This window comes from Sciurus carolinensis, chromosome 16 (assembly GCF_902686445.1).
Source record: "Sciurus carolinensis chromosome 16, mSciCar1.2, whole genome shotgun sequence".
NCBI lineage: Eukaryota > Metazoa > Chordata > Mammalia > Rodentia > Sciuridae > Sciurus > Sciurus carolinensis.
Genome location: NC_062228.1, coordinates 32,672,889 through 32,698,799, shown reverse-complemented (window position 1 = coordinate 32,698,799; position 25,911 = coordinate 32,672,889). Strand labels below are relative to the sequence as shown.

General features: G+C 59.4%; 1 protein-coding gene across 2 annotated transcripts in view; it reads left to right on the top strand.

Moving 5' to 3' along the window:
• The window catches only part of Nkd1 (NKD inhibitor of WNT signaling pathway 1), an 81,424-nt gene extending 58,306 nt beyond the window's left edge, over positions 1-23,118 (top strand). Inside the window, exons 3-9 of one of the 2 annotated variants that reach the window (XM_047528893.1) lie at positions 7,779-7,870; positions 11,149-11,261; positions 14,613-14,708; positions 18,149-18,296; positions 18,748-18,832; positions 20,987-21,114; positions 21,835-23,118. In XM_047528893.1, coding sequence (XP_047384849.1) covers positions 7,828-7,870; positions 11,149-11,261; positions 14,613-14,708; positions 18,149-18,296; positions 18,748-18,832; positions 20,987-21,114; positions 21,835-22,424 — 1,203 coding nt within the window. In that variant the 5' untranslated portion in view covers positions 7,779-7,827 and the 3' untranslated portion in view covers positions 22,425-23,118. The remainder of the gene's footprint in view (positions 1-7,778; positions 7,871-11,148; positions 11,262-14,612; positions 14,709-18,148; positions 18,297-18,747; positions 18,833-20,986; positions 21,115-21,834) is intronic. The other variant, XM_047528892.1, reaches the window with a different exon arrangement.
• The last annotated feature ends 2,793 nt before the right edge of the window (positions 23,119-25,911 follow it).

Sequence of the window (25,911 nt, the reverse complement as noted above, 5' to 3'; positions counted from 1 at the left end):
AATCGGGCCGCCGAGGCCCTGGTGTGGCTGAGGTGGCCGGTGTGAGCAGAGGCGCCTGGGCTTCCCTGGGGTGCCTCCTGCAGGTGCTGCTGGCTCGACAGAGGCCTCGGCGGTCGGCGAGGGTGTCCTGGAGGGCCGCCTGGGCTCTCCGGAGCGCCCGTCCCTCCTGCAGTCACCCAGGCGGAGCAGCCAGCGAGTGAAGCCGATCAGCAGCTGCTTTGGTTCCAGCACCTGCTCACCTGGGCCCGTCCTGCCACTCAGTCCCCCAGGCCCTTCGGAGGGACCCGGGCCCAGTGTCCGCCCTTGGTGCGGTGGCTGGAGATGGGGAGGGACCGCAGCCCCTGCAGGGCCATCACCTGGCCTGAGCCTGGGGCTGCAGGGTCCCTCGGTGCCACTGGCTGGCCCAGGGGGAGCCAGCTGAGCCCTGAAAGTCTTCTTTGTCTTCCTCTTGGCCAAGTTCATTGCCTCTTGGCGGGCTGGAGAGCTGTTTAAGGGAGAAAAAAGGCCATCTGAGGCGTGAAGATAAAAAGAAGTCTTTTAGCCATCCCGGGAGAGGGTGGCTTTAGCTCCCGCGTTGTTATGTAAAGCCGGCCCTAATCCCGGGTCTTAGCCGCCTTAACTGGCCAGCTGGGAGCTCGCGGAGGGAGATTAAGGCCCGGGCGGCGCAGGGCCGGGCTGCCAAGCTCCTTTTGAACTCAGGGACGAACAAAGTAAACATCAAAAGTTCCAAGTCCTGGCTGCGGGCGTGGCGGGATGGGGAGCTGAGGCTCTGGCGGGTGGAGGGGAGGGGACCCTCCTGCTGACCCAGCTGGGGTCTCCGGACAGGGGAGGGGGGACCCCCGCCTCACCTCCAGGCCCACCTGGCTTCCCTGCCTCCCCAGCTGGGCAGTAGGCCAGGTGGTGGCAGCCCGTGGCTTGTGCCCCAAGGTGGACATCGGGGCTGGCCTGTTTGGCAGACCCACGTCACCCCGCGTGGCCTCCAGGACTCTGTGTCTGAGGATGTCCTCCTGCTGGAGGGGCAGGCTCTGGCCAACTTACTGCAAATGCTGCGTCTGCCTCCTCTGGTCCCCTCTCTGCCGAGGCTCCTGGCTGACTGTGGCTCTCTGGCTCTGCCCCGTCCCTCCCAGTGCCCGTTCACCTCCCCGTCTTAGTGTGCTCTGCAGGAAGCTGGCCCCACAGAACCTGGCCTGCCCTGCTGCACCCCCTCCCCACCAAGACCCTCCGGGCTCCAGGGCTGCTGCCCAGCAGGCCTTTCTTGGGCCCCCAGCCCATCCCCACTGGTTCGGGCCTGAGTGTGGACGTGGCAGTTGTGGGAGGGTCTTTGATTTCCTCTGGCTGAGGTTGGAGATCCTAGAGGAGCTGCTTCTGCCAAGCAGGGTAGAGCAGTGGCTTTGGGGCTGAGATCGGGGGCTGAGGAGCTCTCCATAAGCTCAGAACTGGTCCTGAATGTTGCTTTCCTTGTCAGTCTAGGAGCAGCACCCTCTCCCCTTTTTTCTGACTTTCTAGGAATTTCTAGGAACTAGCTTTACTGCAGCTTGCTGTGTGATCTCGGGCAAGTCACTTAACTTCTCTGTGCTTCCAGTTCTTTAAGGGGTTCCTTGTAGCACTTCTGCATCAGGGTTGTTGTGAAGACAGTCAGATGATTTATGTAAGCCCTGGGAACAGCTCTGGGACAGAGCAAGCACCCAGCATACGTGAGCTGTCACGATTCTTGTCTCATGGGTCCGGTTTTCTTGAAGAGCGGCCAGCCCATGTTTATGACCATTTACCTAGTCCAGATCAAAGAGGGCCTGTTTTCAAAGCTTCTTTAATCCCATTAGAATCTCTGAATACCTCCTTGTGCTCCCAGTACGTGGCATGGAATTTGGCACGCCATGTAAGTGCTCAATAAATACTCAGTGGAAGAACGTGAGCCGGCACCAGGAAGCACTGCCATCAGGGGACTTCCTCCCTGGTCCTGTGCCAGTCTGTCCAGTCTCCCAGGTGTGAGAGGTCAGCTAGTGAGCCAGCTGAGGAGCCCTGCAGAGACCCTTAGTTCCTTTCACTTGGGGACTAACTTAGTTGGAAAATGGAAGCTCAGAGAGGGGAAGTGACCTGTTCAAGGTCACACAGCAGACTGAGACTAGATTCCAGGTCCCTAATTCCTCATTTAGGGTGAGCACCTGCTACAGCTTTGGGGCTCTGCTGTGAATGGGATAGGTAGGCCCTGGATGGGGCACTCCTGGGAGGGAGGCGGACGTGACAATGAGCAGGTGAGCTTCCCATCGTGTGCTTGGCCCAGCGGAGGGTGGAGGTGAGCAGGCTCTGGGGAGCTGAGATGCAGATGCCAGTAGGAGCCAGCCATGGGAGGATGTGGAGGGGGAGCAGCAAGTGGCACAGAGCAAGGCCCTGCGGCTGATGGGACCTGGCCATCAGGGAAGAACCTGGGGAGGAGAGCGTGGCAGGCGCTGTCAGGGAGGGGGTTGACTGTCCCTGAGAGCCCGATGGCGCCTGGGGCTACCCAGTCCAGACTCCATGTCGGTAAGACAGGCCTGGCTCCTGGGCGGGAGGGCCCTCCAGAGGGCAGGGAGTCCATGAGTTCGGAGCTGTGCCCGCGAGACCGTCCAGGAGGGAAGGGCAGGGGCCGCCACGTGCCTTCCACTGTGCCTAAGGAGGGAAGGGCGCGGGAGGCCGAGGCAGGAGGATGGTGAGTTCAAAGGCAGCCTCAGCAGGTGAGCAAGGCCCTGAGCAACTCGGTGAGACACTGTCTCCCGAATAAAATACAGAAGGGGCTGGGGGTGTGGCTCAGTGGTCAAGCGCCCGGGTTCTGTCCCCAGTACCAAAAAAGGAAAGAAAGCCAGGACCCAGGGCAGTGGTGGTCACTGTGGAGGTGGACTCGGGGTGACACAGACCCTCTGTTCCAGACCTGCTCCGTCTGGATGCCCGTTGGCCATCTGGGTGGGGATGCAGACTTGGGCGGAGCCTGAGGCCAGGCTGAGGCCGAGCAGGGGCCGCAGAGAGGGAGTGGACTCCTCTCAGGAAGTGGCTACTGGCCCTTCCACTGGCCTCGACCTGGCAGAGGGAGGTCCTGACAGCAGAGGGGAGGGTGCTGGTGGCCACCCTCGGGCCTCCCTCCCTCTGCTGGGACGGAGCCCGTCCCGCCGGCCCCCCAGAAGCCCGAGCTTCGGCAGTGACGCAGAGAACAAGCGGACTTTGTTGCGGGCCGCTGGGCCCAGCCCGTCCTTCCTCAAGCGCAGCGTGAACAGTGGAAACTCTGACTCTGCCGGACACCCGGGCTCAGAGTTCAAGCAGCCGGGCAAGATTGCGGAGCTGGATCTCCTCACACGTTCTGGGGGCCAGGGGGGCGGTGAGGGGACGCGGTATTTTTAGCCCAGAGAAGGTCCCTCCCTCTCCAATGGCCGGGAGAGGCCCTCCCTGAGCAGATGTCTCCAAGCAGAGTGGCCGCGGCCTCTCCTGATGAGACGCAAGGCCCAGCGTCCCCTTGGTGGACGGCGTTTCCCCTGCTTCCATTTCCGCCCTTTCAGCTGCAACCCTTCCTGAGGCGGAATCTTGGAGAAGCCCATGCACCCGAGAGGGGGGTTGGAAAAGACCCTGCTGGCTCCTGGTCTCCGGAAGGGACAGGCACCTGCTGGTGGAAAAGGCCGGAAGCCGCCCTGGAGAGCCCCGGTGGGCTGCCGCTGGCCGGGGCCTTAGTGGTCCTCACCCAGAAGTGGGAGGGTCGGTCAGGTCAGGATTCTTTGGGGTCCTTTGGAAACTGGACCCAAAGTCACTTCAGCTTCTGGCTCATGAAATTAAGTCCTCCTAGGGCAGATCTTGTCTAAAAGGCTTTGCTGGATCCAGGGGCTCAGCCCATGCTGTCGACACACACATGTGCACACGCATGCACACATGTATGCCATCTCCCTCCCTCCCTCCACCTTCCTCTCAGCCTGTCAATCTGCAGGGCCGCCTGGGGACTTCCCTGGAGATCTGCAGAGAGCAGCAGGGACTGGTCCCAGGGAGGGGCAGCTCCGTTCTACCCCCTGGCTTCTCTTGCTGAGGCCAGAGCCTGTCCTGTGTAGAAGGGTCCCGTGACCTACCCTGCTCTCCTGCAGTACCTCCAGAAGCCCCAGTGTGGGCTGTGACACAGAATGTGGCCCCTGTGGCCCCAGCTCTAGTCTCTCCATCCTGCGAGCTCGACTGCCTTAGGTAGACAACATCTCCTGAGTCTGGTGTGTCTTGTTCAAATCTCCCGGGACACAGTGGCACACACTGGTGATCTCAGCGACTTGGGAGGCTAAGGCTGGAGGATCACAAGTCTGAGGCCAGCCTGGGAAACTTAGTGAGGCCCTAAGAGATGCAGATGTAGCTCGGTGTTAGAGGACCCCTGGCTTCAATTCCCGGTACCCACCCACTCACAAGATGTTTGAATCTCACTTTATTCACCAGGTTTTGTGAGACCTGAAGTTTGTACAATTCAGGGGGAACCTCTTTAAAAAAAAGAAGACACATTTTTTTTAATGACCATGGAATCTCACACACACACACACTTCATCCTGCTAAATCTGAAACCCTGAATGGCAGCTCAGCCTCCCTTAGCTCATTTCCAGGAGGGCCCTTGTCCTCCCCACGCTGCCCACCGTGAGGAGAAGCTCCGGCCGTCAGAATAGAAAGGAGCGGCCGTCTAGGCTGATCTAGGATAAAACCCCAGACTGGCCCAGCTTCCCGCTTCCCCAGCCCCTGACCTGGGACCAGCCGCGGAGGCTGCCAGGATGGGGGTGATGGGGTGCTGGGTGCGCCCCTGCATGGCAGCAGGGGGTGGCGGGCAGCTGCTCCCGCACGTGGGTCGAGTGGGGGTGGGCAGCCCGGCCGAGGAGCAGATGCTATTACTGGAAGGAGGAGGAGGGCTGCTGGACAGGCGGGAGCAGGTGTCCACTGCCGTAGTGTGACCCAGGAACGCAGTGGCCAGGGAGGCAGGAAGCTTCTGGGTTCCTGTGCTGGTTCTGCTGTGTGCTGCAGCCCTGTTTTGACGCTGGTGACGATGACGACGATGATGGTGGACATGATGATGGTGACGGTCGCCTTCAGTGCCGTGGACGCTGTGTGCCTTCAGCAGGGTGCGGTGGGCAGACGCGGACCAGGGCGGGGCCGCCGTGCAGCAGCCGCAGGTCTGTGCGCCTCGGGGCGGCCCCACCCGGGAGAGCCGGTGCGCGGAGGCGCGCCGAGTGGCCTGGAATGCGCGGGCGATGGCTTTCTCTCGTTACTGGCAGCGGGTCCACCCGCCTGATTATATTTGGCACAGGCTAATATTAAAATTCATCTGCCCTCCTCCAACAGCTGCGGGTGGGCCGGGGGCTCCAGCGCCTCCCGGCGGCGGTTGACAGGAGGGCTGCGGAGCTGCCCGCGCTGCTGCAGGGCGCCCGGTAGCCGTGGCCTGAGAGGCGTCCGCCGTGCGTTGGACACGCGGTCGTTGCTGTTCTTCCTCCGCGGGGCCGAGTTAGTCGTAACTGTGGTTCAGATTTCCCTCTTTTTTGGAAAGTCCAGTGTCACCGGGGCCTTCCTGGATGGCGGGGAGATGAGCTGGCATTGGCTGATAGCATCCCGGGTTTGGATGGCCGCCTGACCGGGCCGCCTCCTTCCCCGCGTCCAGACTCGTCCTGCCGGAGCTCGCGGCCTGTTTTCAGTGGCCAGTCTTGCCCCTGCCCGCCCGGAGGATCGGGCGCGGCTGAGCAAGCCACGGTGGAGTCTCTGCCCTGCGCACCTGCGGGCAGCCCAGGGGCAGGAGCCGCCGGCCCCGCACCCCAGAAAGCTGGGTTCTGGCTGTGCAGCCGTCAGAGGCTCCCAGAAAGACGGCCCACAAGCCACCCTGAGACCGAACAGAGCAGACACGCCTCGCCGGCTCCAGATGCGTTGGCCCCGTTACCACCAGAGGTTGGTCCTCCCCAGACACCTGCCTGCCATCTGTTGGAGAAACGTCGAAGCAGGCCTGACAAACCTGCGGTGTCTGACATGGGAATGGCGCCTCCCGGGCTTGTGCAGTGCGCAGCCTGTTTCTCAGCGTTGTCTCCCAGTGACCCCAAATGACCCCAAACCACAGGCAGAGCCCCACGGTGTGCGAGGGCTGGGGGGCCGGGGAGGGTGGGCTGCCAGGGATGGGCCTGCTCCTGCTGTTTGGGGGGTGCCAGGTGTCAGCAGCTCTGGCAGGGTGGGCCTGCCATCCTGCTCCCTGGGTCATCGCTGTTGGCCAGGGTGAACAGCCCCCAGGAAGTGACCAGGAGGCTCTCCCAGCACGCTGTCCCAGAGGGGCCTCCATGCCTCCAGTTGGGCCCCAGGGGAGAGGGGCGGAGTCCGGAGGGTGATCAAAGTTGGCTCTGTTCAGGTGTCTCCTCTGCTCCTCTTTCTCTCTTCCTCCTCCTCCTCCTCCTCCTTCCCTTTTTTAAACTGGGGGAGGGGAGAGGGAAGAGACTCTCTTTGATCTCAGTGGAGGAAAAAAGTCTGTTCTGTTCAGGCTTTTGGCTAACACAACAAACAGTGTTTAAAATTTAACTTTGCTTAATTAATTAGTAATTCTGTTTAATGCTGTCTGATCTCCCTCCAAAAGGTATTTTGAAGCTTGAGGAGGGAACATCAAAGCGAGCTGGGTGAAGATGGTCAAGTAATGCATTTAATCTGGCAGTTGTTGGGGGTGGAGAGCAGCCAGGTTGGGAGCTAATGTGGGAGAGAATCATCATTTGGTAAACACAGAGCAGACTCCTTGTGGCTGTGGCTGTGGTGTAAGGAGAGATAGGGAGCAACTTCCAAAGAGAAAGAGCTCCACAAACTGCCCCCAGACTCATTTGGGCTGAGAATCCATTTTAAGAAAGCAAAGTTGGCATTTTCTTTCTTCTATGGTCACTGTGTATGGTTGGGCAGGTTGTGCACTGCACAAGGGTTTCCAGATGAACAAGCAAGTTGGAGGTGAAATCCAGTCTGTGCCCTGCTTATCAAGCATGCACCCTGGTTGGGGTGGAGGGCTGCATATGCAGAGCAGCCATCCAGACTTTACTGTAGAGGGCCAGAGAGTACCTGTCCATAGGCTTCGTGGGCCATCTAGTCTCTGATGTAACTATTCAACTCTGCTTTTGTAGAGCAAAAGTCACCAGAGACAACCTGTGTGATTGTGTCTGTGTCCCAATAAAACTTTATTTACAAAAACCACTGTAGTTTTCCAGCTGGTGCATCCTAGGCAGGTGGAAGGTGATGCTGGCCTCTCTCCTTTTCCTCCCTTCCTCTTCCTGCCCTTCCCCTACCTTCTTTTCTTTCTCAGTTGTGAACACAGGGACCCTCAACCACTGAGCCACATCCCCAACCCTTTCTGTATTCTATTTAGAGACAGGGTCTCACTGAGTTGCTTAGGGCCTTGCTAAATTGCTGAGTCTGACTTTGAACTTGCGATCCTCCTGCCTCAGCCTCCCAAGCGGCAGGGATTACTGGTGTGCACCACTGCGCTGGGCTTTCTCTTTCAAAAGAGCAGCATCTCCTGCCGTTATTTGGACTTGCAGTTGGAGCCCCTGTAATGATACCCCTGGAAAATCACCTAAGAAACCAAATGGGTGGACTAAACAGGAAGCAGAGGCAGAGAATGGATGAGGCTCAGATGCCAGAGTCCACTCAACAAAATGCCACCCTTGTGTCCTGGCTGGCGTGACCACACCCGCAGTGAGCGCCCTCTTCTGCCCTGGAGCCTGCCACGGGAGGGGGCTCTGCTCTGCACAGGGTGCCAGGGGGCTTCGAAGGACTCATCTGAGGATCATCCTTAGGGCCCGAGTCTCAGTCCTGCCTCTGGCGTTGGGGTCTGTGTGGCGTTTGATGGGTTCTCTGCCATCTCCTCTTGGGAAGGAGACAGCAAAAGGTGAGAAGTCCCTTTTTGGTGGGGAGAGAGGGTGCTGGTTGTCCTTCCCTGACCCCTAACCCCTCCAGGGCAGGATGGATCACAGAGCTACTGCCCATCTGTGCTGGTCCCTGGCGGGGAGGACCCGGCAGGCTGGCTGACCCGCTGGCTGTGGGGTTTTCTGTGCTGGGTGGGGATGAGGGACTTGCAGGGGCAGAGAGGGCAGTCCAGCCAGGCTGGTCTCTGGGGAAGCCGAGTGAGGGTGGAGAGGAGCGCTTCCCCATTGGGTGAGGAGAAAGGGAGGGGACGGGAGGACCCGAGGGGAGACGGGCTGTCCTGGGCGTGGCCGGGTGGGTGCCCCAGAGAAGAGACAAGGATGGAGGTTTCTTATCAAGAGGAACGGGAAAGGCCACGTTGAACCTGAAGGTGCTTTTCTGATAGCGTCCCTTTGAACTCGAGTTGGGTTTCGATAAGCCTGGCTGGCTGGCAGCTCCAGCCAGGACCTCGGGGGGAAGCAGCGCCTTTGAAGATGGACCCGGGCGTTGCTTTTCCGCCGGGGAGCAGGGATAGAGGCGGTCGCAGGCCACCTCATCTCCATGGGATTTTTGGTGGGGCAGTTTTGGAACAAGAGGCATCTTTTGGATCTGGGCTGTGACTGGGACCATGGCTCAGCTCCATCCTTTGCAAAGCCAGCATCTATTAAGCACTTGCTGTGTGCCAGCCACTGTATCCAGTAAGCAGGTTCCTCATCGCCCTCTCCCATCAGTGCTGAGGGAGATGCCGTGTCTCCGTTTTACAGAGAGGGACTGAGGTCCGGAGACATCAAGTGCCTGTCCAGGGCTGCCCAGGCCAGCCGGTGGCAGAGCCAGGATGACAGGAAGCCACCCTGTCCTCTGGATGGACTCCCTGCCCAGCCCATCTGCACCCCTGGAGGTGCTGGCAGCTTCTAGGGAGGAGTGGGGAGTGCCCCAGCTCCCTGGCCCGGCGATGACAGCAGTGCTCCCTGCTTGGTGGCCCGGTGGGAGAGACTGTGCCTCGTGCCCTGCCTGGACCTGTGGTGTGGTGACTGTGGCCCAGCAGGGCACCAGGTGGATTTGGTGTGGAGGAGTCAGGTGATCCAGGCTGGAAGCTTGACCGTCCCTGGGTCCCTGGCTGGTCACCCACCTAGCCTCCTGGGGCGTGGGGGCCCCCGGGAGTGGGGTGCCCGGCCATGGAGGGGTCTGCTTTGGAGGAGCAGGGGTCAGGGCTTTGTGTGTGGAGGGTGGTGTCAGCGACCTGCCCCAGCCTCTGTCTCAGGCCCTGGCTGCTTTAGGTTTGGGCAGCCAGCAGCCAAGGAGCTAGGTCAGTACCCAGTACCCAGTACCCAGTCCCTGGCTGTGCTCCCAGTGGCCTTAAGGAACTGTTGCTGTCGGGGACTGAGGGATGGGGGCATTCTGTGCTGGAATTGGGGGAGACAAGGGGCTGCTGGGCAGGTGGGGAGGGCAGCTGGGATGGATGCTGCTGTGGCCTTCCTGTCCCCACCCTGTCCACATCGGGAGCCTGACGCATCCTTAGCTCCAGCTCCAGCGCCCGCCCCTCCTGCTCCCACCCCTGTTGGGTCTATTCCATGTGCCATCCTGATTCCCAGAAGACCCCAGGGCGGGGCCTGCCTTACCCTGACCGTTGCTCCTCCGGCCGGGGACCCGTGCGCTGGGCCTGGTCTTCCAGCCTTTCCCCGTCACGACTCATTGAATCCATACCGGAGCCCTCGGGAAGGAGCCATTAGCATGCTTGCTTTACAGCTGGGGAGAGCGGCCTCCAGAGGTCCCGGTGCAGTGGGCAAAGTCCAGCGGTGGGGAGTCTCTAGGGGGAAGCCGCCGAAGGCACCGTGGGGCAGCCTGCTGGGGTCCGGGTCCCAGCTCTGTCACTTCTGTCATCTCAGTCGCCCCCGTGGAGAGCGGAGCTCACGGGAGGAGCTGCCTCACAGGGCCCCGTGGGGACCCAGCTGGGAGACAGTGGGTGCTGGGTCAGCGCGGAGGCCACTGCCTCTTCTGTGTGCGTCGCGGCCCAGGGCGTGGTGGGGAGGGCACTGCAGAGAACCGGGAGAGCTCCCACCGCAGGGCCAAGCCGAGAAGAGCCCGGCTCCACGTCCCCGGCTCTCGGCTGCACGTCTGCAAAGCTGGTGTGTGAGCAGCGGAGCAGCAGTGTCCCCGCCTGGGCTCCTGGCCGGCACCTCGCTGCTGCGGACTCCTGTCGTCCCAGGGAAGACGGCCGTGTCTTTCTGACGGGTTGGGGCACCTCAGCTCCTCTCAGGGCCCCCCGGCAGTCTGGCCACCCAGGTCAGGATGGCCAGGGACGGTCCCTTGAGTGGGAGCCACACTCAGTTGGTTTACACAGGAATCAGGACCAGGAGGTCACTGCCCTGGTCAGCAGAGGGGATCTGAGGAGGGAGGGGCTGTGGGCCTGTGAGGCAAAGGAAGTCCCTGCAAATCCAGCCTGTCCCCCGTCAGGCAGGGACCAGGGAGGCAGGAGGGCCAGGGAGCTCTGGGCGGGCATTTGAAGAGTGGATGGGAACTCGTAGCCTGGCTCCTAGGTCCGGGGCAATGGCACAGCCCTGAGCTGCCCTTCTGGCACCTCTCGGAGGTGTTCCCAGGGAAGAGGTGCCCGTGGGTCACCTTCCCTCTGCTCCTGAAAGAACACACAAAGAACCGTGCCCTGGGTGACCTGGGTGAGCAGAGGTGGAACCAAAGCGCAGGGTGAGCGAGCCCCTGGGAGACCGTTGGCGTGAGCATGCTGGGCGCACGTGCCCTTGTCAATCAAGTGGTTGAGCTGTTTCTGTCACTCCTCCTGTCTACACTAATGTGCCCTAGGCTGGGTCCAGGCAGGTGGCATCTTTGAGAGGCCAGAATGTCAGCACAGAAGACAGCGAGACTGCAGAAGAATGGCCAGTCTCCGCGCTCCCTCTCTGCTCCAGGAGCTCCTCTGTGCCCTTCTCCACCTGCTCTGCGGCCCGAGTCTGCCCTGCCTGGCATGTCCCTGCAGAGCACTGAAGTCACAGGCTGCTTACCTGGGCTGCTGAGCAGGGCAGAGAGTGGGGATCCAAGGGGCCCAGAGCCACACCTGAGTGGCTGGTGTGGATGCATCACGGAGGGGCTTCCCAGGGCCGGAGAGTGGAGGGCTGTAGATTCTAGCCAACGGGCAGGGCAGGAAATGGCCAGGCACCCTGGCGAGGATGTGCTCCACTCCAGCCCCAGGGGACAAAGCCATGGCAGCCCCACCTGTGGACGCCCCCTCACGCCTTCTCCCTTGCCTCTCTGCAGTGGCCCTGCCACCCGAGAAGACCGACGGTCCAGGCCCAGGTGGCGCAGATGAGAAGAGGGTGGAGAGAGTGAGCGAATCTTGCCCGGGCTCCAAGAAGCAGCTGAAATTTGAGGTGAGTGTCCTTCCCTGGGGCTGAGCCCTGGGGCTGAGCCCTGGGGAGACAAGCCGGGCTTTCCCCGCCTGCTGCCGAGGTTCCAGGAGGGAAGTGGAGTCCGTCAGATGAGAGGGGCCCTCACCTGCCTCCTCCGTGAGATTCCAGCTGCTGCATCAGGGTGTCCTGGGCTCAGCACAGGCCCCGGGGACTCTGTGCTGCCCATCCCTGGCCTTGCCACATGGGCAGTGGCTGGAGCATCATGGGGAGGGCCTGTGAGTGAGGGGGACAGGCTCTGACCCCTGGTGCTGCTGCCACCTCTCTGGACCTGACTCCTTGGCTCTTCCCTTGCAGCCCTGGAGGCTGATCTGTAGAGGCTGGGGCTCTCAGGTAGGCTGGGTGACTGGGCCTCAGTTTCCCTGTGTGGCCAACACAAAGGACTGTGGCCTCCTAGAACTCAAGTTCTGTGAGACCTGCGTCTGGCCTGACCCCAGGAGTCCCCGAGGCTCCTCCACACCAAGCGCTGGGCCAGGGGCCGAGAGCAGGACCCAGCTGCCATGCGGAACTCTCCTGCGTCTCTGCGCCCTCCCTCTCCTCCCTCCTTCCCTCTGCTGTCCATCCCAAGACCACAGCAGGTAGCTTGGAGTCAGCAGAGTAGCTGTGACTTTGGGGCAAGTCCTTTAACATCTCAGCTTCCCTTGTGTCACCTGGGCAGGGGGATAGCCGTGGTCTCGGCGTGGAGGGAGGCCGTGGGCATTTCTGGTTCCTGCACCTGGTGCTGAAGAGGGTGTCCATCACAGCTGGCACGTCCCTCTTTCCCTACTAGTGCTAATGGGGCACCTGCTGGTGGCCAGGGTCCCAGCAGTGACCTGGACATGGATTTTGCCTTTACAGAGTGAGCAGTGTGGTCAGGGGGACAGATGAGTGACCCAGACCCAGAGGCCACCCAGTCAGTGATAAGATGGGGTCTGGGAGGGTAGGTGGTCACCGAGTGCAGGCCGAGGTGGGGTGGGATGGAGAGGGACGCTTTGGCCATCTCAGACTGTGGTGCCTGAGCCAGGAGCAGTGCATGGGCAGGGGTTGGGCAGGGGCATTGGAGCTGACCCTCTGCGTGAAGGAGTAGGGTTTAGGGAGGGTGCCCGGGAGCCCTTGGACAGGAGGGCCCTTCAGGCACAGGGGGCAGCAGGAGCACCGGGCTGGACAGCACCAGCATGGTGTGTGGGAATCCGGCTGCACCGTGTCTTGCCCAGGGGTGGAGGGGCCTGGGGGCAGCAGGGGGGTCCAGGCAGTGTCTACTTGAGAGGCTAGGGCTGCCCGCTTCTCCCTGGAGCTCGACCCTGTCCTGAGCCCACCTGGGTCCCCACAGGGTCTTCTGGGTGCCTGGCAAAGCTGAGGGCCAAGCCCAGCAGCAGGAGGAAGGTCCAGACCCAGGCATCCGGCTTGCCCGGAAGCCCCAGTGTGCTCTCTCTGGAGGGGGCAGCTGACTGCTTGGGACTGAGCCTTGCGTGGTCCATGAAGAGCTCACCTGAACAGTCCAGGTGGGTCAGGTGGGGGCAGGGCCAGTGACCACACTCACCTTCGGAAGGCCAGACGCAAGCTGCAGTCTTGGAAATAGGTGAATGCTCCGTGTGTGGGTGTGTGTGTAGGTGTGTGTGTGTGTGTGTGTGTGTGTAGGTGTGTGTGGGTGTGTGTGTGGGTGTGTGTGGGTGTGTGTGTGTGGGGTGGGTGTGTGTGTGGGTGTGTGTAGGTGTGTGTGTGGGTGTGTGTGTGTAGGTGTGTGTGTGTGTGGGTGTGTGTGTAGGTGTGTGTGGGTGTGTGTGTAGGTGTGTGTGTAGGTGTGTGGGGAGATTGGTGTGTATGTGGAGAGTGGGTGTAGACACGTGTGCAGGGGTGTAGACGTGGATGAAGGCGCTGGGGAGGTACGGGTAGGCGTGTGTGGGTGTGCGTTCGTGAAGACGTGTGGTCATGATGCAGCGAATCCTTCCTTGGAGCGCAGAGCAGGCCTGGGCGGGTGTCACTCAGGAAAGGCCGACCCAGAACTCAGTGTGGGCCGCCAGAGAGCTGCTGGAGGGAACGGCTCCCAGCCGCAGAGGCTGGGCAGGGAGGCCACACTCAGCACACGCCGGCCAGGTCCCCCCTCTGGGGGCCGAGCCTGTCATCCTGCCAGGTGAGCCAGATCTGCATGTGGCAGAGGAAGGACAGGTGCAGTGGGGAACACCTGTCTGCGGGTGGATGGAATCCGACCGACGGCTCTTGAAGGCCTTTTCTAGAACCTCTTTCCCCAAGTGGCCCTCCTTGGAGAACCGTCCGTGCAGTCCCCGGCTGGCCTCTGCCAGGCCTCGGTGAGGGAGCTCACCACTTCCCAGCTCAGTTCCCTGGAGTCAGACGTGGAGGCTGCGAGTTGCTGTGAGGAATAATAATGAAATTGTTGTTGGATTAATCATGATCGTAAAAGTGACAGCTACCGTTACTTGGGTTCTGTGTGCCGGACAGTGCTGGGCACATGGACTGTGAACCTTGCTCCCTGTTCAGCTCCTGCAGCGTGGTCCTTAGAGGACGTGGGAGAGACGGCGTACTGGGAGGATCCCAGGGAGAGTGCTAGGGAGCAGGGGAGAGAGCTAATAAAGGGTGGGGGGCACTCGGGTCACCCACCCTGGCAGCCGGGGCTGTCCCTGTGGGTACCCCCGAGGAGCCGTATGGAGTGTGCTCGGATGTGTCCCTGGAGGGGTAAGGAGGTGGCTGCTCGTCCCCTGGCTCCTGTCCCGCCCTGGCCCAGGTGCCTCTGGGAGCCTGGGGGCTGTGTCAGCAGGAGAAGCAGGTGCCCGAGGTGGGAGGGTGGACTGTGCCGCAGCTGCGGGGAAGCGTCTGCCTTCTCGCCAGTGTGATGGACAGCTGCTGTCCTTTCCCATGGCTTATTTGAGGGAAACGGAGGTACCTGAAAACAGTGGGCTCCAGCGCGCACAGCTCTGGAGAGCCGGGGCTGGACTTGGTGGACCCTGGAACCCCCTGGCCATCCTCTGCTGCCTTGCTGTTCAGGTGGCCTGTCCTGGGGTCCTGCCTGACTTGCCAAGCCCCTGTTCCTAGTTGACTTCCCAGAGGCTTCTGCCCTTGGCCCACGTTCAGCCTCCCTGAGGCCAGGAAGCCTCCTCTGAGCTGGCGTCTCCCTTGCCTTTGGGGACTCAGAGACTGCTGGTGCCCCGTGACCCTCTCCCTGGCGGGCCACATGTTGGCCATTGTGCCTCTCTTTCCCTCAGAGTCTGGGGAGGCCAGGCAGCTGCGCCATGGCCTGGCCTCTGGACCCAGGCACCCGCCACTCTTTGGCCAGTGTTCCATCTGGTAGGTGACCAGCCCCACCCATCTGTTTGTGTCCAGGAGCTACAGTGTGATGTGTCTGTGGAGGAGGACAGCCGGCAGGAGTGGACCTTCACCCTGTATGACTTTGACAACAACGGCAAGGTCACCCGCGAGGTGAGTGCACTGTTGGGTCTCCTGGCTGCTTGCCAGGCCCTTGGGCCTGGGGACCCACCCAGCACCCGCCTCTGCTGACTCCCCCACCCACGTCAGTCCTGCTCCTGAGAGAGTTGTGACCAGCAGCAGCTGGGGGTTGAGGTGGGGAGCCAGGAGCTGCCGGGAGACGTGGCAGCCCCCCCCCCCCCCCGGTGCTGCAGGGAAGTGTGGAGAGGTGACAGGAAAGGGCAGCTGGTCCCCTGCGCTTAGCCTGGGCCGAGCTCCTGCTGGGGAGAGGGGCCCAGAGTCTGGAGAGGACCCTGGTCCCAACAGAGCCTCGCCTTGCTGTCTTCTCTACTGCCCCAGAGCTCCAGGGGTAGGGCCTGGCCACCCCAGGCCACTTCCTCTGCCCAGCTCTTCGGTTCAGGAGCTTGGGCGGGGCGGGCACCCATGGCCACGCAGCCCCTCCTGCGGCCGGCGGCACAGGGATGAGCAGCCTGCTGAGAGCCCGGCCCACGCCCTGCCATCGCGGCTCTGGTCACAGCCCTGCTGCAGCATGGTCTCCCTGCTTCTGCCCTGTGCAGGCCGCCCCTCCCCGTCGGAGCCCTCCTGCCCACGCCCTGCCCCAGAGTTCCTCTCGCCTTGCTCCACGCCCACGTCTCTGCGTCTGCTCTGTGGCAGCTCTGGGACACGGTGGGCATGGGTGGGCGCAGCTCCTCACCTCTTGGCTCTGACAGTCCCGTGAGAGCAGCAAACGATCTTAGGAGAACTTCAGCTGCTGTGTCCATGGAGGACATAGCAGGAGGGTGGGGTGCAGACTGCAGGGTGCAGGGAGGGCTTCCTGGAGGAGACCTGGCGTGGGTGCTGAGCAGCCACAGACTGCAGAGCCAGCGAGGGGAGGCCGAGTGCAGGGCGTGGAGGAGCGGGAGGAGCTGGAGGAGCTGGAGGAGCGGGAGGAGCTGGAGGAGCGGGAGGAGACTGGCGGCGTGGCTGCTTCTCAGGAGACACTGGGGCCAGGAGCCGGCAGGGCCAGACCCCCACCACCCCCCAGCTTCAGAGGCCCTGAAGGCAACTGGATTTGATTCTCGGTGCTGCAGGGAGCTGCGGGTGGCTTGGTGTCATCCCCTTGCTTCCCATGCTCTGGATCAGCACGCTGGGCTCCTCACCTGCCTTCATCTGGCATGTGGGGGCTCTGGGGTGTCCCTGGCGGGGCACCGAAGCTGTGCTCTTTCATCTCCTCTCCGGCCAGGCAGGCGTTTGCTTCTCAGGCGTTTGTTTGTGCGGTCAGTCTTTGTGGGCAGCAGCGTTAGCTGTCTGTCGCTGTAACAGGTAACAGCGATCATCAACTTATCAAGAGGAAAGGTTTATTTTGGTCTGTAACTTTGGAGGTTCTAGGCCATGTTTGGTTGGCCTGTGGTTTTGGGCCTGTGGTGAGGCAGCACATCCTGATTGGCAGAACTGCCCACCTTATGACCAGAAAGTGAAAAAAGAGAAAGGACTTGCTGCCGGAGCCACAGTTCCCTTTGAGGAGACACTCGCGATAACCCAAGACCTCCAGTCAGGCCCCACCTTGGTCCTGGGGACCAGACCTTTACCATGTGGACCTTTGCAGAGCATCAAAGTCTAACCCACAGCAGCGCCTATTCCCGCACGCCTGGCCCGGTGCCCTTGGTGGGTCGCTTTTCAAGGTGGAATTGCCAAAGCATGCTTATTCTTGACCCTAGATTGGCAGGACCCACTGAGGTCACAAGGCAGGGCCTCAGGCCTTCTCTGGTGTGTGGTGCTTAGGAGATGCTCCGGGTGGACCTCAGTTACGTCACATTTCTGGTGACGCTTCCTCCAGGGTCTTCCTAAGATGGCAAGTGAGTAGGTGGCTGCACAGAGAAGCTCAAGGAAGGAAAGGGAGGGAGAAGAGTCCCCACGGGTCCTGCTGGAACAGCCAGGAGAGCCACAGGAGCCGGAGTGAGGCGCTCGCTGGCAGCCCCCACGGTTCCAGTCTGACCCCACATGGGCTAACTGGTCCCTTCGAGGATTTAGTTAAGAGCTAAACTGAGTTGTCCATATCAGTGATTCTGAAGATTTAACAGAAGATTCTGGATTTTTGGCTTCTCTGAGAGGACTCAGCCCACAGAATCAAAGGGCAAGTCAGCTGAGCGGAGTGACAACCCTCCTGTGGGTGGGACTAGCTCCCAGGTTAAACCCCCACTCAGGCCCCCCACCATATACCCGGCGTGCAGCACAGGGGCTCCTCTGCCCCCACAGCTGAAGGCAGGAAAGGGAGGGTGGAATCCGTCGGAGCTTCTGAGCAGAAAACTATCTGTGGAACTGGTGGGTAGAAAGGAAATGTCTTTTCCAGAAGTTTCTAATGTTATTTAAAGCAGGAAGCTACACCACAAAGGACCCTAGCAGATTCCCAGAACCAAGGGAGGCCTAGCCTGGGGAACTGGGATCCCTCCACCAGGTCAGAGTCTCTGAGACGCGGAATACAGTTGGAGACCCCTGTTACGATTTAGGGGGTCACTGAGGCCCAGAGAGATGAGGTTTGGTCAGGCTCTTGCAGAATGTCTTTTAGGGACTGTCTTAGGCAGCTCAGCTGCCACACAAAGGGCCACAGACTGGGTGGCTTTGACAACAGGAGTTTATCTTCTTGGATTTCTGATGGCTGGAAGTCTAAGCTGGAGACTCGAGCTGATTTGGCTCATGGCGAGGGCTCTTCCTGGCTCCCTCCTGCTACCTCCTCTCAGGATGGAGAGAGCAAGCAAGCTCTGACGTCTCCTCATCTTATAAGGGGACCAGCCCTGTAGGATTCGGGCCCATTTCCATGACCCCATTGAGCTCTAATTGCCTCCTTAGGCCAACACCAGCCAGCCTGGGGTGGTCAGCGTATGAAGGAGGGTGCAGCAGGGATACATCTGCTTTTCCATTTTTTGGCTCAGAAGGTGCTCATCAGACCAGATGCTGCCAATGCCCAGCTGCGTATTCCCTGAGCCCACCTCTATGTTCACCTGGTGCTCTGTGGACAGTGGGCAGTGGGGAGCTTCCCCTGGTGCTGGGAGCTAGCTAGCTCAGCCCTTGCAGGACAGGCTAAAAGCACAGGGGCATGACATCCTTGGGGTACCTTTCCATAGGCAGTGGGAGGGCTGGGGGTGTTTGTAAACCCTCCCGCCATCTGGATGAGGCTGCCTGGCACAGGTAACCCATGGTCCCTCAGAGCGTCCCAGTGCCACTGAGCCCAGTTGCTCAGGGCCCTAACCACCCTCTGAATTTTTCTTTGTACCTCTTTCTCCCTTCATTCGCGCTGCTGCCTGGCTTCTGCTTTCTAGGACCTCCAAATCCACCCTTCACCTGTTTCTGCCTCCGTCTCTGCTCTGGGCAGCCCGGGGTCCAGCACTAAGCCCCGAGCAGGCCCTCGAGTGTGCGCTGTGGCTGACCCCAGGCGGGCGCTTGCTTCCTCCCTGCAGGACATCACCAGCCTGCTGCACACCATCTACGAGGTGGTCGATTCCTCCGTCAACCACTCCCCGGCGTCCAGCAAGACGCTGCGGGTGAAGCTCACGGTGGCCCCCGACGGGAGCCAGAGCAAGAGGAGCACCCTCCTCAGTCAAGCCGGTGAGGGCTCCCCGACCACGTCTCATGGGGACAGAGCTTGCCTGGGAGAGGGAGGGGCTTCCAGGGGCTCCTTAGGGGCTCCCACAGGCAGCTGTGGGTCCTTGAAGGGCTAGGACTGGGGTGGGAAGAGGAGGAGGGGTTCCCCATGGAAGGCCCTGCACTGGCCCAGGTGCGGAGTGGCGTGGGCCTGGCAAGCAGTGAGCGAGGGAGCTTGGGGAGGGGCGGGGAAGGCCTGCTAGGGAGTCCCAGGGGGTGGTAAGTGGGACAAGTAGCTGTGAGACCCCTGTATTTAGCGTCAGCTTGGGGACCCTTCCACAGAGTGGTGGCAAAGCTGCTATGGGCGGTTTTCAAGGGCTGCATGCCAGGCAGCTCCGGCAGGGCCAGGCAGCCCTGGGCAGGGCCAGGAGCAAGCCTCTCATCAGATGCTTCTTGTGCTGCTGGGGGGACTCAGACCTGCAGAGCACAAGGCCCAGAGCAGAGACCAAGCCCGCCGAGGATCTGCGAAGCTGGGAGAAGAAGCAGCGCGCGCCCCTCAGGTATGGCAGGCATGGGCGCCGGCGGTAGCCTGGTGCTCCTGAACGCCTGTTGAGCACCAGCTGCACCTGGAAGATTCTGGGCCAGAGGCTTTAGCCCGGGCTCTCTTCAGGGGCCAGCGATTTCACACACACAGCTTCGCAAATAAACTCTTCGGATTTGAGAGATAAGGAGCTGTGGGCGCATGCTCCTTGATGCAAAACCCTGCGCAGTTTGGAAGCAGCCCCGCGGGTATGCCTGCACTGCAGGCGGGGTTTGGGCAGCGTCCTGGGGGTCCACCTGGTGGTGGTGTCACTGCTGGGGGACGTGTGCCTGCTCACGCAGTAAGACAAGGGCCCAAACACCTCTCCCTCCTTGGGGTGGCCTGGGACACTTATTTTCAGACTTTGGGTTTCAAAATTGTGGGTAACGGCTCGCAAGGCTGCAGTTATGTGTCACCCCCTGTCACTTCTGCACCTGCAAAGGGAATGGGAGAGACTGTTTAAAGACGACATTGAGTGACAGCAGTGCAGCAGGTGCACCCATAGTCACGCCTGCTGGCAGACATCACGGAAGGGGCAGTCCTCCCAGGAGGGACTGGAGCAGAGCCCGGCATGGTGGGCAGAGGCTGGGGCCAGAGGTATCCAGGCCGGCTGGAGATGGGGATGGCGCTGGCCTCTAGGAGGTGGGCAGACCACAGTGGACCGGAAGGAGGAGCAGGTGGCCCAGCGTCCTGCAGGGGAGGAAGGAGTTCTGTGACTGCACACTTACACACTCTCACACAAACATGCACACTCACACCATGTGCACGGTGTGGACACACATTGATGTGCACACACACTCACATCCACCCACACACAACTGTTACCACTCCTGTGCACGCTGACAGAACACACTTGTGCACGTGGCCATGCACACAAATACAAGCACGTGTGTACATACACACACTGGTGAAAACACACACACACATGCACAATGGCATACATATTTTTTCACACAGATACCTCCTCATATATACATGCATACACACACACACACACACACACAAAGACATGGCAAAGCACATACATACTGTAATCACATGCACACAATCACATACTTGTGAATATACCATCACACTTGTACACTACACATGCACACACATATACACTCATACCTGCACACCAAACACACACAAGCTCACTCACACAGAGAAACACAGAGGCACACATTTACACAAAGAAGCACACATGCACTCAGCATACACACACAGAAGTACGTGCATGTGAATATACACACCACACACCTGTATGACATGCACACACATGCATGCACACATATACTTGCATACTAATGTGCACACACACAAACACACAGAATGCACTAACACACATAAATATATACAAATCCACACACCCACCCCTCCCTGACTCAGACATGAAAGCCCACACATCACACTTTCAAACACAGATGCAGACACATATACATATGTACACGTTGACACATGCAGACGCGAACCACACCATCCATGGTCACACACATCCCCACACACACTGGTGCACACACGTGCTCACATACACACAAATATACACACACGTGCACATGCTCACCAGCACATGATATGACACATGCTCACACAGAGCACATATATGCACTTGTGCACACATACACCCACAACACACCGTCATGCACACACCTTCTCATTCTCATACACAAAGACACACTCAGTTGTGCAGTCACATGTATCATATGCACAAACTCATGAACAGACATGCACTCACACATGTCCCGTAGGACTTGGAGCCTCAACAGTTGGGGGGTTCTGTTGCCCACACCCCCTGGGGAACCAGGCCAGGTATTAGGCCACCTGACTCCAGTGGGCACCTGTGGTTCGAAGCCTGGTTTTGGAGTCTCCTTAAAGTTTGACCCTTCACCTTTGCTTTGGGCCTGTTCAAAGTGCAGTTCCTCTCCACGCTTCCCGCAACCCCAGGGAGGCTGGGCCGCGGGCACACTCCGTGGGCAGGGTGGCAGTGCAGACCCCGATTGCAAAGATGTCTGCTCCTCCCCCCACCCTCATTCCAAGACCCCGAAGAGAATGATCCAAGGGTCCAGTGTTTGTCCTGTGGCTTTGTGGCAGCCTGTGGGGTGCCCCCACCTGGTGCCCAGTGCTTGATCCCTCACCGGCCTTTCTTGGTTAGGTTCCAGGGTGACAGCCGCCTGGAGCAGCCGGGTTGCCTCCACCACTGCGTGGATGAGAACATCGAGAGGAGAAACCACTACCTAGACCTCGCAGGGATAGAGAACTACACGTCCCAGTTCGGGCCCGGTAAGGGACGCCAGCCTGGGGGCGGGCTGGACAGGTGGGACGCACCTTGTCTGTGGTGGTCACTCTTCCTCCGGGCTTGCAGGGAGAAGTGGCTTTTACTGGACAGATCAAAAACTCTCTTGGGAGGAGGTGACATTAAAAACATTGTCAAAATTAAAGTAATACGTGCACAAAGTGGGACAACACCAAATAGTATCTGAGGGCTTAGAAGGTAATAAAAACCAAGAGCTCCCTGCTGCATCATGGCCCACCCCAGCCCTGCGGCCAAGGTGGCCCCTCCGGCCCCTCGGGACGGTCTCCCTCGGGAACGCCTGCTCTGCCTGCCCGACACATCTGTTCCCCTCTCTCTTACTCCTCCAGCTTCCTCTCCCCTTCTCCTGTCCTCTACAGGTGTCCTCGGGTAATAGGCTTGGAATTCTCTCCTGCCCCACCAACCTTATCATCTCGTCTCCGTCACCGTCTCTCCCCGCCAGCTCTCTTTCAGAGAAGGATTATTATTTTTGAAGACCCATGGCAGAACCAGTTCGTCCTACTTAGCAGATAGAAGTTCCACCTCTCAGAGTTTCCCTTCCAGGCAGCGAGGGGCGTTGGGGTCCGAAGCTCTGATAAGGAAGAGCTGGCATTCACCTCGCTCGGTGGACTGAGGGCCGGGTGATTTCTGCTGGGGTAGCCCACGCACACTGTCGGTGCTCATTAAGTGTCTGTTCGATTGGTTTCTAGGCTCCCCGTCTGTGGTCCAGAAGTCAGAACTGCCCCCCCGCACCTCCAACCCTACTCGATCTCGCTCCCATGAGCCAGAAGCCGTCCACGCCCCACACCGGAAGCCCCAAGGCGCGGACCCCAGCTCCTTCCACTTCCTTGACACCCCATTCGCCAAGGTCTCAGAGCTCCAGCAGCGGCTCCGGGGCGCCCAGGATGGGAGCAAGCACTTTGTGAGGTCCCCCAAGGCCCAGGGCAAGAGCGTGGGTGTGGGCCACATGGCCAGAGGAGCAAGGAGCAAGCCCCCTCTGGCACCTGCGGTCCCTGTGGTGTCCCCCTCTGCCCACCTGGCCACCAGTCCAGCCCTCCTCCCCACCCTGGCACCCCTCGGGCACAAGAAGCACAAGCACCGAGCCAAGGAGAGTCAGCCGGGCTGCCGGGGCCTGCAGGCGCCACTGGCCGCAGGTGGTGCCGTCCTGGGGCGGGAGCACATGAGGGAGCTGCCCGCCGTGGTGGTGTATGAGAGCCCGGCCGGGCAGGCGGTCCAGAGACACGAACACCATCACCACCACGAACATCACCACCATTACCACCACTTCTACCAGACCTAGAGCCCTGCCAGTCCCTCCCGCCACATGAAGGACCCCTGCCCCACACCCCCAAGGCATTATTCTATTAATTATTGTTATTATGACTATTGTTATTAATAATTATTGTTACTCCACTAATATTTAGCTAGCCTTCATGTAGAAGATATATGGAAACACAGAACTAAATTTTTATTTATATGTTGTGGGGACTGCCTGACACCCAAGAAACGACTCTGGGTTTCGGAGGGGTCTGCAGGTGGAGGCTCCCTCGGGGCTCCCAAGCTGCAGTGTCCCTGAGGACCGGCCCACACCCTTCCCAGCGCCACGGGAGCCAAAACTCTGCCCCGCCCCAATCTCTCTCCCAGGAGAACGCCCTTCCCTGGTCCAGCTTCAGAGACCCTCAGAATCTCTGAGAAGACAAACAGCTGCTACCTCTTAGTATTCTTCTGATTCGATTTTGCCCTTAACTGATTGTGACGTGCTACAAGGGATTTCAGCGGACTGCAGACACGCGACCTCCTTACTGTTGTGTTTTTATGTCCCAACCTAGAAACCTTAGCTCTCCTTTCTGGAGTGTTCTTTCACGCCTTTCCAGTGGGATCACGCCCTCACCCCAGACCAGCCCCATCTCTTCTGCCAGGCACAACATGAGACTCCACTTCTCCTTCCCTGTTTCTCCTCTCTTCTTTTGAAAGATAGACACATATTTAAGGACTGTCCCTGAATCCAGTCTTCTCATTTTGGAAACCGCTAAAGAGTACCAACCACATAAACAAGCATGGTTTTCCGAGAGGGAACAGTTGTGTTGTGTTGGTTGTGGAGACCCGGTTCCCACCATCAGCGAGTACGTATGCACCCGCGTGGTCCTCTGACAGCTTCTGTCTCTCTAGGGAGACGCCGCCTCTGTGTCTACGTACCTTTCTATAAATGCACTCTCAGGTGCTGGTGTGCAGGAATCTGGTCTACTTCTCTGCATGCTTCCTGAGACCAGACGGGACCCTATGCGCCTCCTGTGGGGAGGCAAAGAGCCACTTGCCTCTCATTGGAGGTCCTCTCTCAAGATCTGGGGTCTTTAGGTTTTGGAGAGACCTGATGGGGCAGTGAAGCTTGGAGGGGAATAGGGACAGTGGCCAGAGTTGGGACCCTGGGGCACTGTCCTCTGCAGAGGAAAGTTTTGTCTGGCCAGGATCTGGAAAGATGAGGAAGAGAACGACTGTCAGCCAGTCGGGGTCCCTACCCAAATCATCACTTACTCAAATTGGGTCATTTGAGGAGAGGCTAATGAAGGGGTTTTGACAAAGTGAGGACAAAGTTGGGGGCTGAGGGAATACCTGAAGGAGGGATGCAGGAACCTTCCAGGGGAGTGAAAATCCTGACCCACTTTCTTGCTCCATATTCTGTTGAGGCACCAGTGGCCGAGCCACCGGGAGCAGGAGCCGGGGAGCTTGTGGATGTGGGTCCCGTGGGCATTCTCAGGAGTAGGCAGTGAATCTGGACTCCAGCCTCCTCCCTCCGGCTGCTTTTGCTACAGCTGGGATCCTCCCTCCAGAGCCTCCAGCTGGGGTTGGAGGGGTCAGTGAGCAGCTGCAGTCCCCCTTTTAGAAATGTCTCTAGTTGCTAATGTCCCTGGGACTGGGTGAAGACAATCCCCAGGACAACCCTGAGAGACAGATGGTGGAAGCTCAGGCAGCACATCTTGAGACTCAGAAAGGTTAAGCGACTCCCTTGAGGCCACACAGTAGGAGGCAGCGCTGGGGCTGCAGTCTTCCCGGGTCTGGTAAGCACCATGAGAGGCGAAACCCCCGGTTTGGATTTCCTTGCTTGAGGTTGTGGGTTTCTGTTCCATTAGGATCCAACTCAGACTGCGGTAAATGTGACCAAACCTGGGGGATGAGATGGTGGCATCCAGGTGTGTCTGAAGCTGAGCTGGGTCCTCGTCCTTCCCTCTCTGGACTTGGACCCTGAGACATGCTGTGGCAGGGGACCCTGGCCCTTGGCACTCTGGGTTCCATGACCAAAATGAAAGTTTTCTGATTGGCTGGGCTTAGATCAGGTGCTCATCCCTGAACCATGACCCCTCTGGGGTCACATGTCCACTGCAGCAGGGGTGCTGGTCAGCTCCTGAAGGCAGTCGGGATGGGTGCTGAGCAGAGGAAACTAAGGACGCTCTGGCCCAGAGGTGCTAGGACAGTGGGCACTGACCAGGGAGCTGGGGTCCTTGGCCTCCGAGGAGGCCTCTGGTGCCCACCTGTCAGGACCCTGCTCTTTCTTGGTAACTGTGATTGACCCAACTTTCAAACCTCATTTTTTAAAAACAGAAACGTGAGCATGTAAACAATCCCAACAGCACCAAAAAAGCACACAGTAACAAGTCGGCGACCCTTTGTCCCACCGCCCAGTCTCCACGCAGCTCCCTAGGGTTGTGGTGCGGCTGCTGGGGTCACGTCCAGCCCCTCTTCACGGCTCTGGGCTTCAAGTGAAACGCTGGGTCTCTTTTTCCCTTTCGCTTTTGTGAGCGCTATGCAGTGTTAGCCGTCCTTCGTTCCCAGAATAAATGCATTTCTATAAAACACCTCCCCATTCAAATTTTGTTAATTTTTAAAACATTGCAAACATAAAGTTTGAAGCAAAAGCCTGTACCAGTAACTGAGCATGCCACCCAGAGTTTATAAATGCTGCTCTTTTGCAATATTTATTTCAGATCTATTTTTAAGAATGAAAACTCTTCAGTTACTGCCTAATCCCCTCCCAACCCGCCCTTTTATTTTTACACAGGAGCAGCATAGTGTTCATACCTCAGTCCTTTTTCCCTGCAACCTAATATATCTGGAGAGCCCCCCTCCCACTGTCACCGGGCTCTGTCCCCTTCTCTGGAACAGCTGTTGGCCTTCTATTGCTTAGAAGTGCTGTCACCCCTTGGAAGCCAGAATGCGGGTCATCTCTCACCCTGGGCTGCGACAGACACACGGCACAGAGGGTCTTGTATGTGTCTTGTCTCAGTGTCCCCCAAGTGCACTGGTGACAGGAAGGTGTCAACATGGAACTGCTGTGCTCCAGAGCTAGTGTGATTTCAACGTTGATGCTATCGGAAGTGACCTCACAAAGTGGTTGTGCCAATTCTTTAGAAATTGAAGAAAGAAAAGAGAGGGGGAAGGAGGGCGGGGAAGGGAGGAAGGATAAAGGAAGAAGGAAAAGCACCGAGAGGCGGACGCCTGTGTGGCTTTGAGCACACTCTCCCGCAGGCTGGGTGGGCACCATTGTTGGGTGCTGCTTGTCCTCGGATCCCCAGTGCTCAGGACGGCTGCTACTTCCCTGGCCCTGAGTCCTGAGCATGGGGTGGCGCTCCCGGGACCCGGAGCCGTTGTAGGGAGACGACTCCGGGCTTTGCCAGCCTCAGACCCACGGCAGAGCTGGTTGGCAGGAGACTGCCCTGTTTTCTCTGGCTTGTCACTGGGCACTGAGGACACTTGGCTCAAGGGGGCTGCAGCAAGGAGGGTCAGGGAGCCCC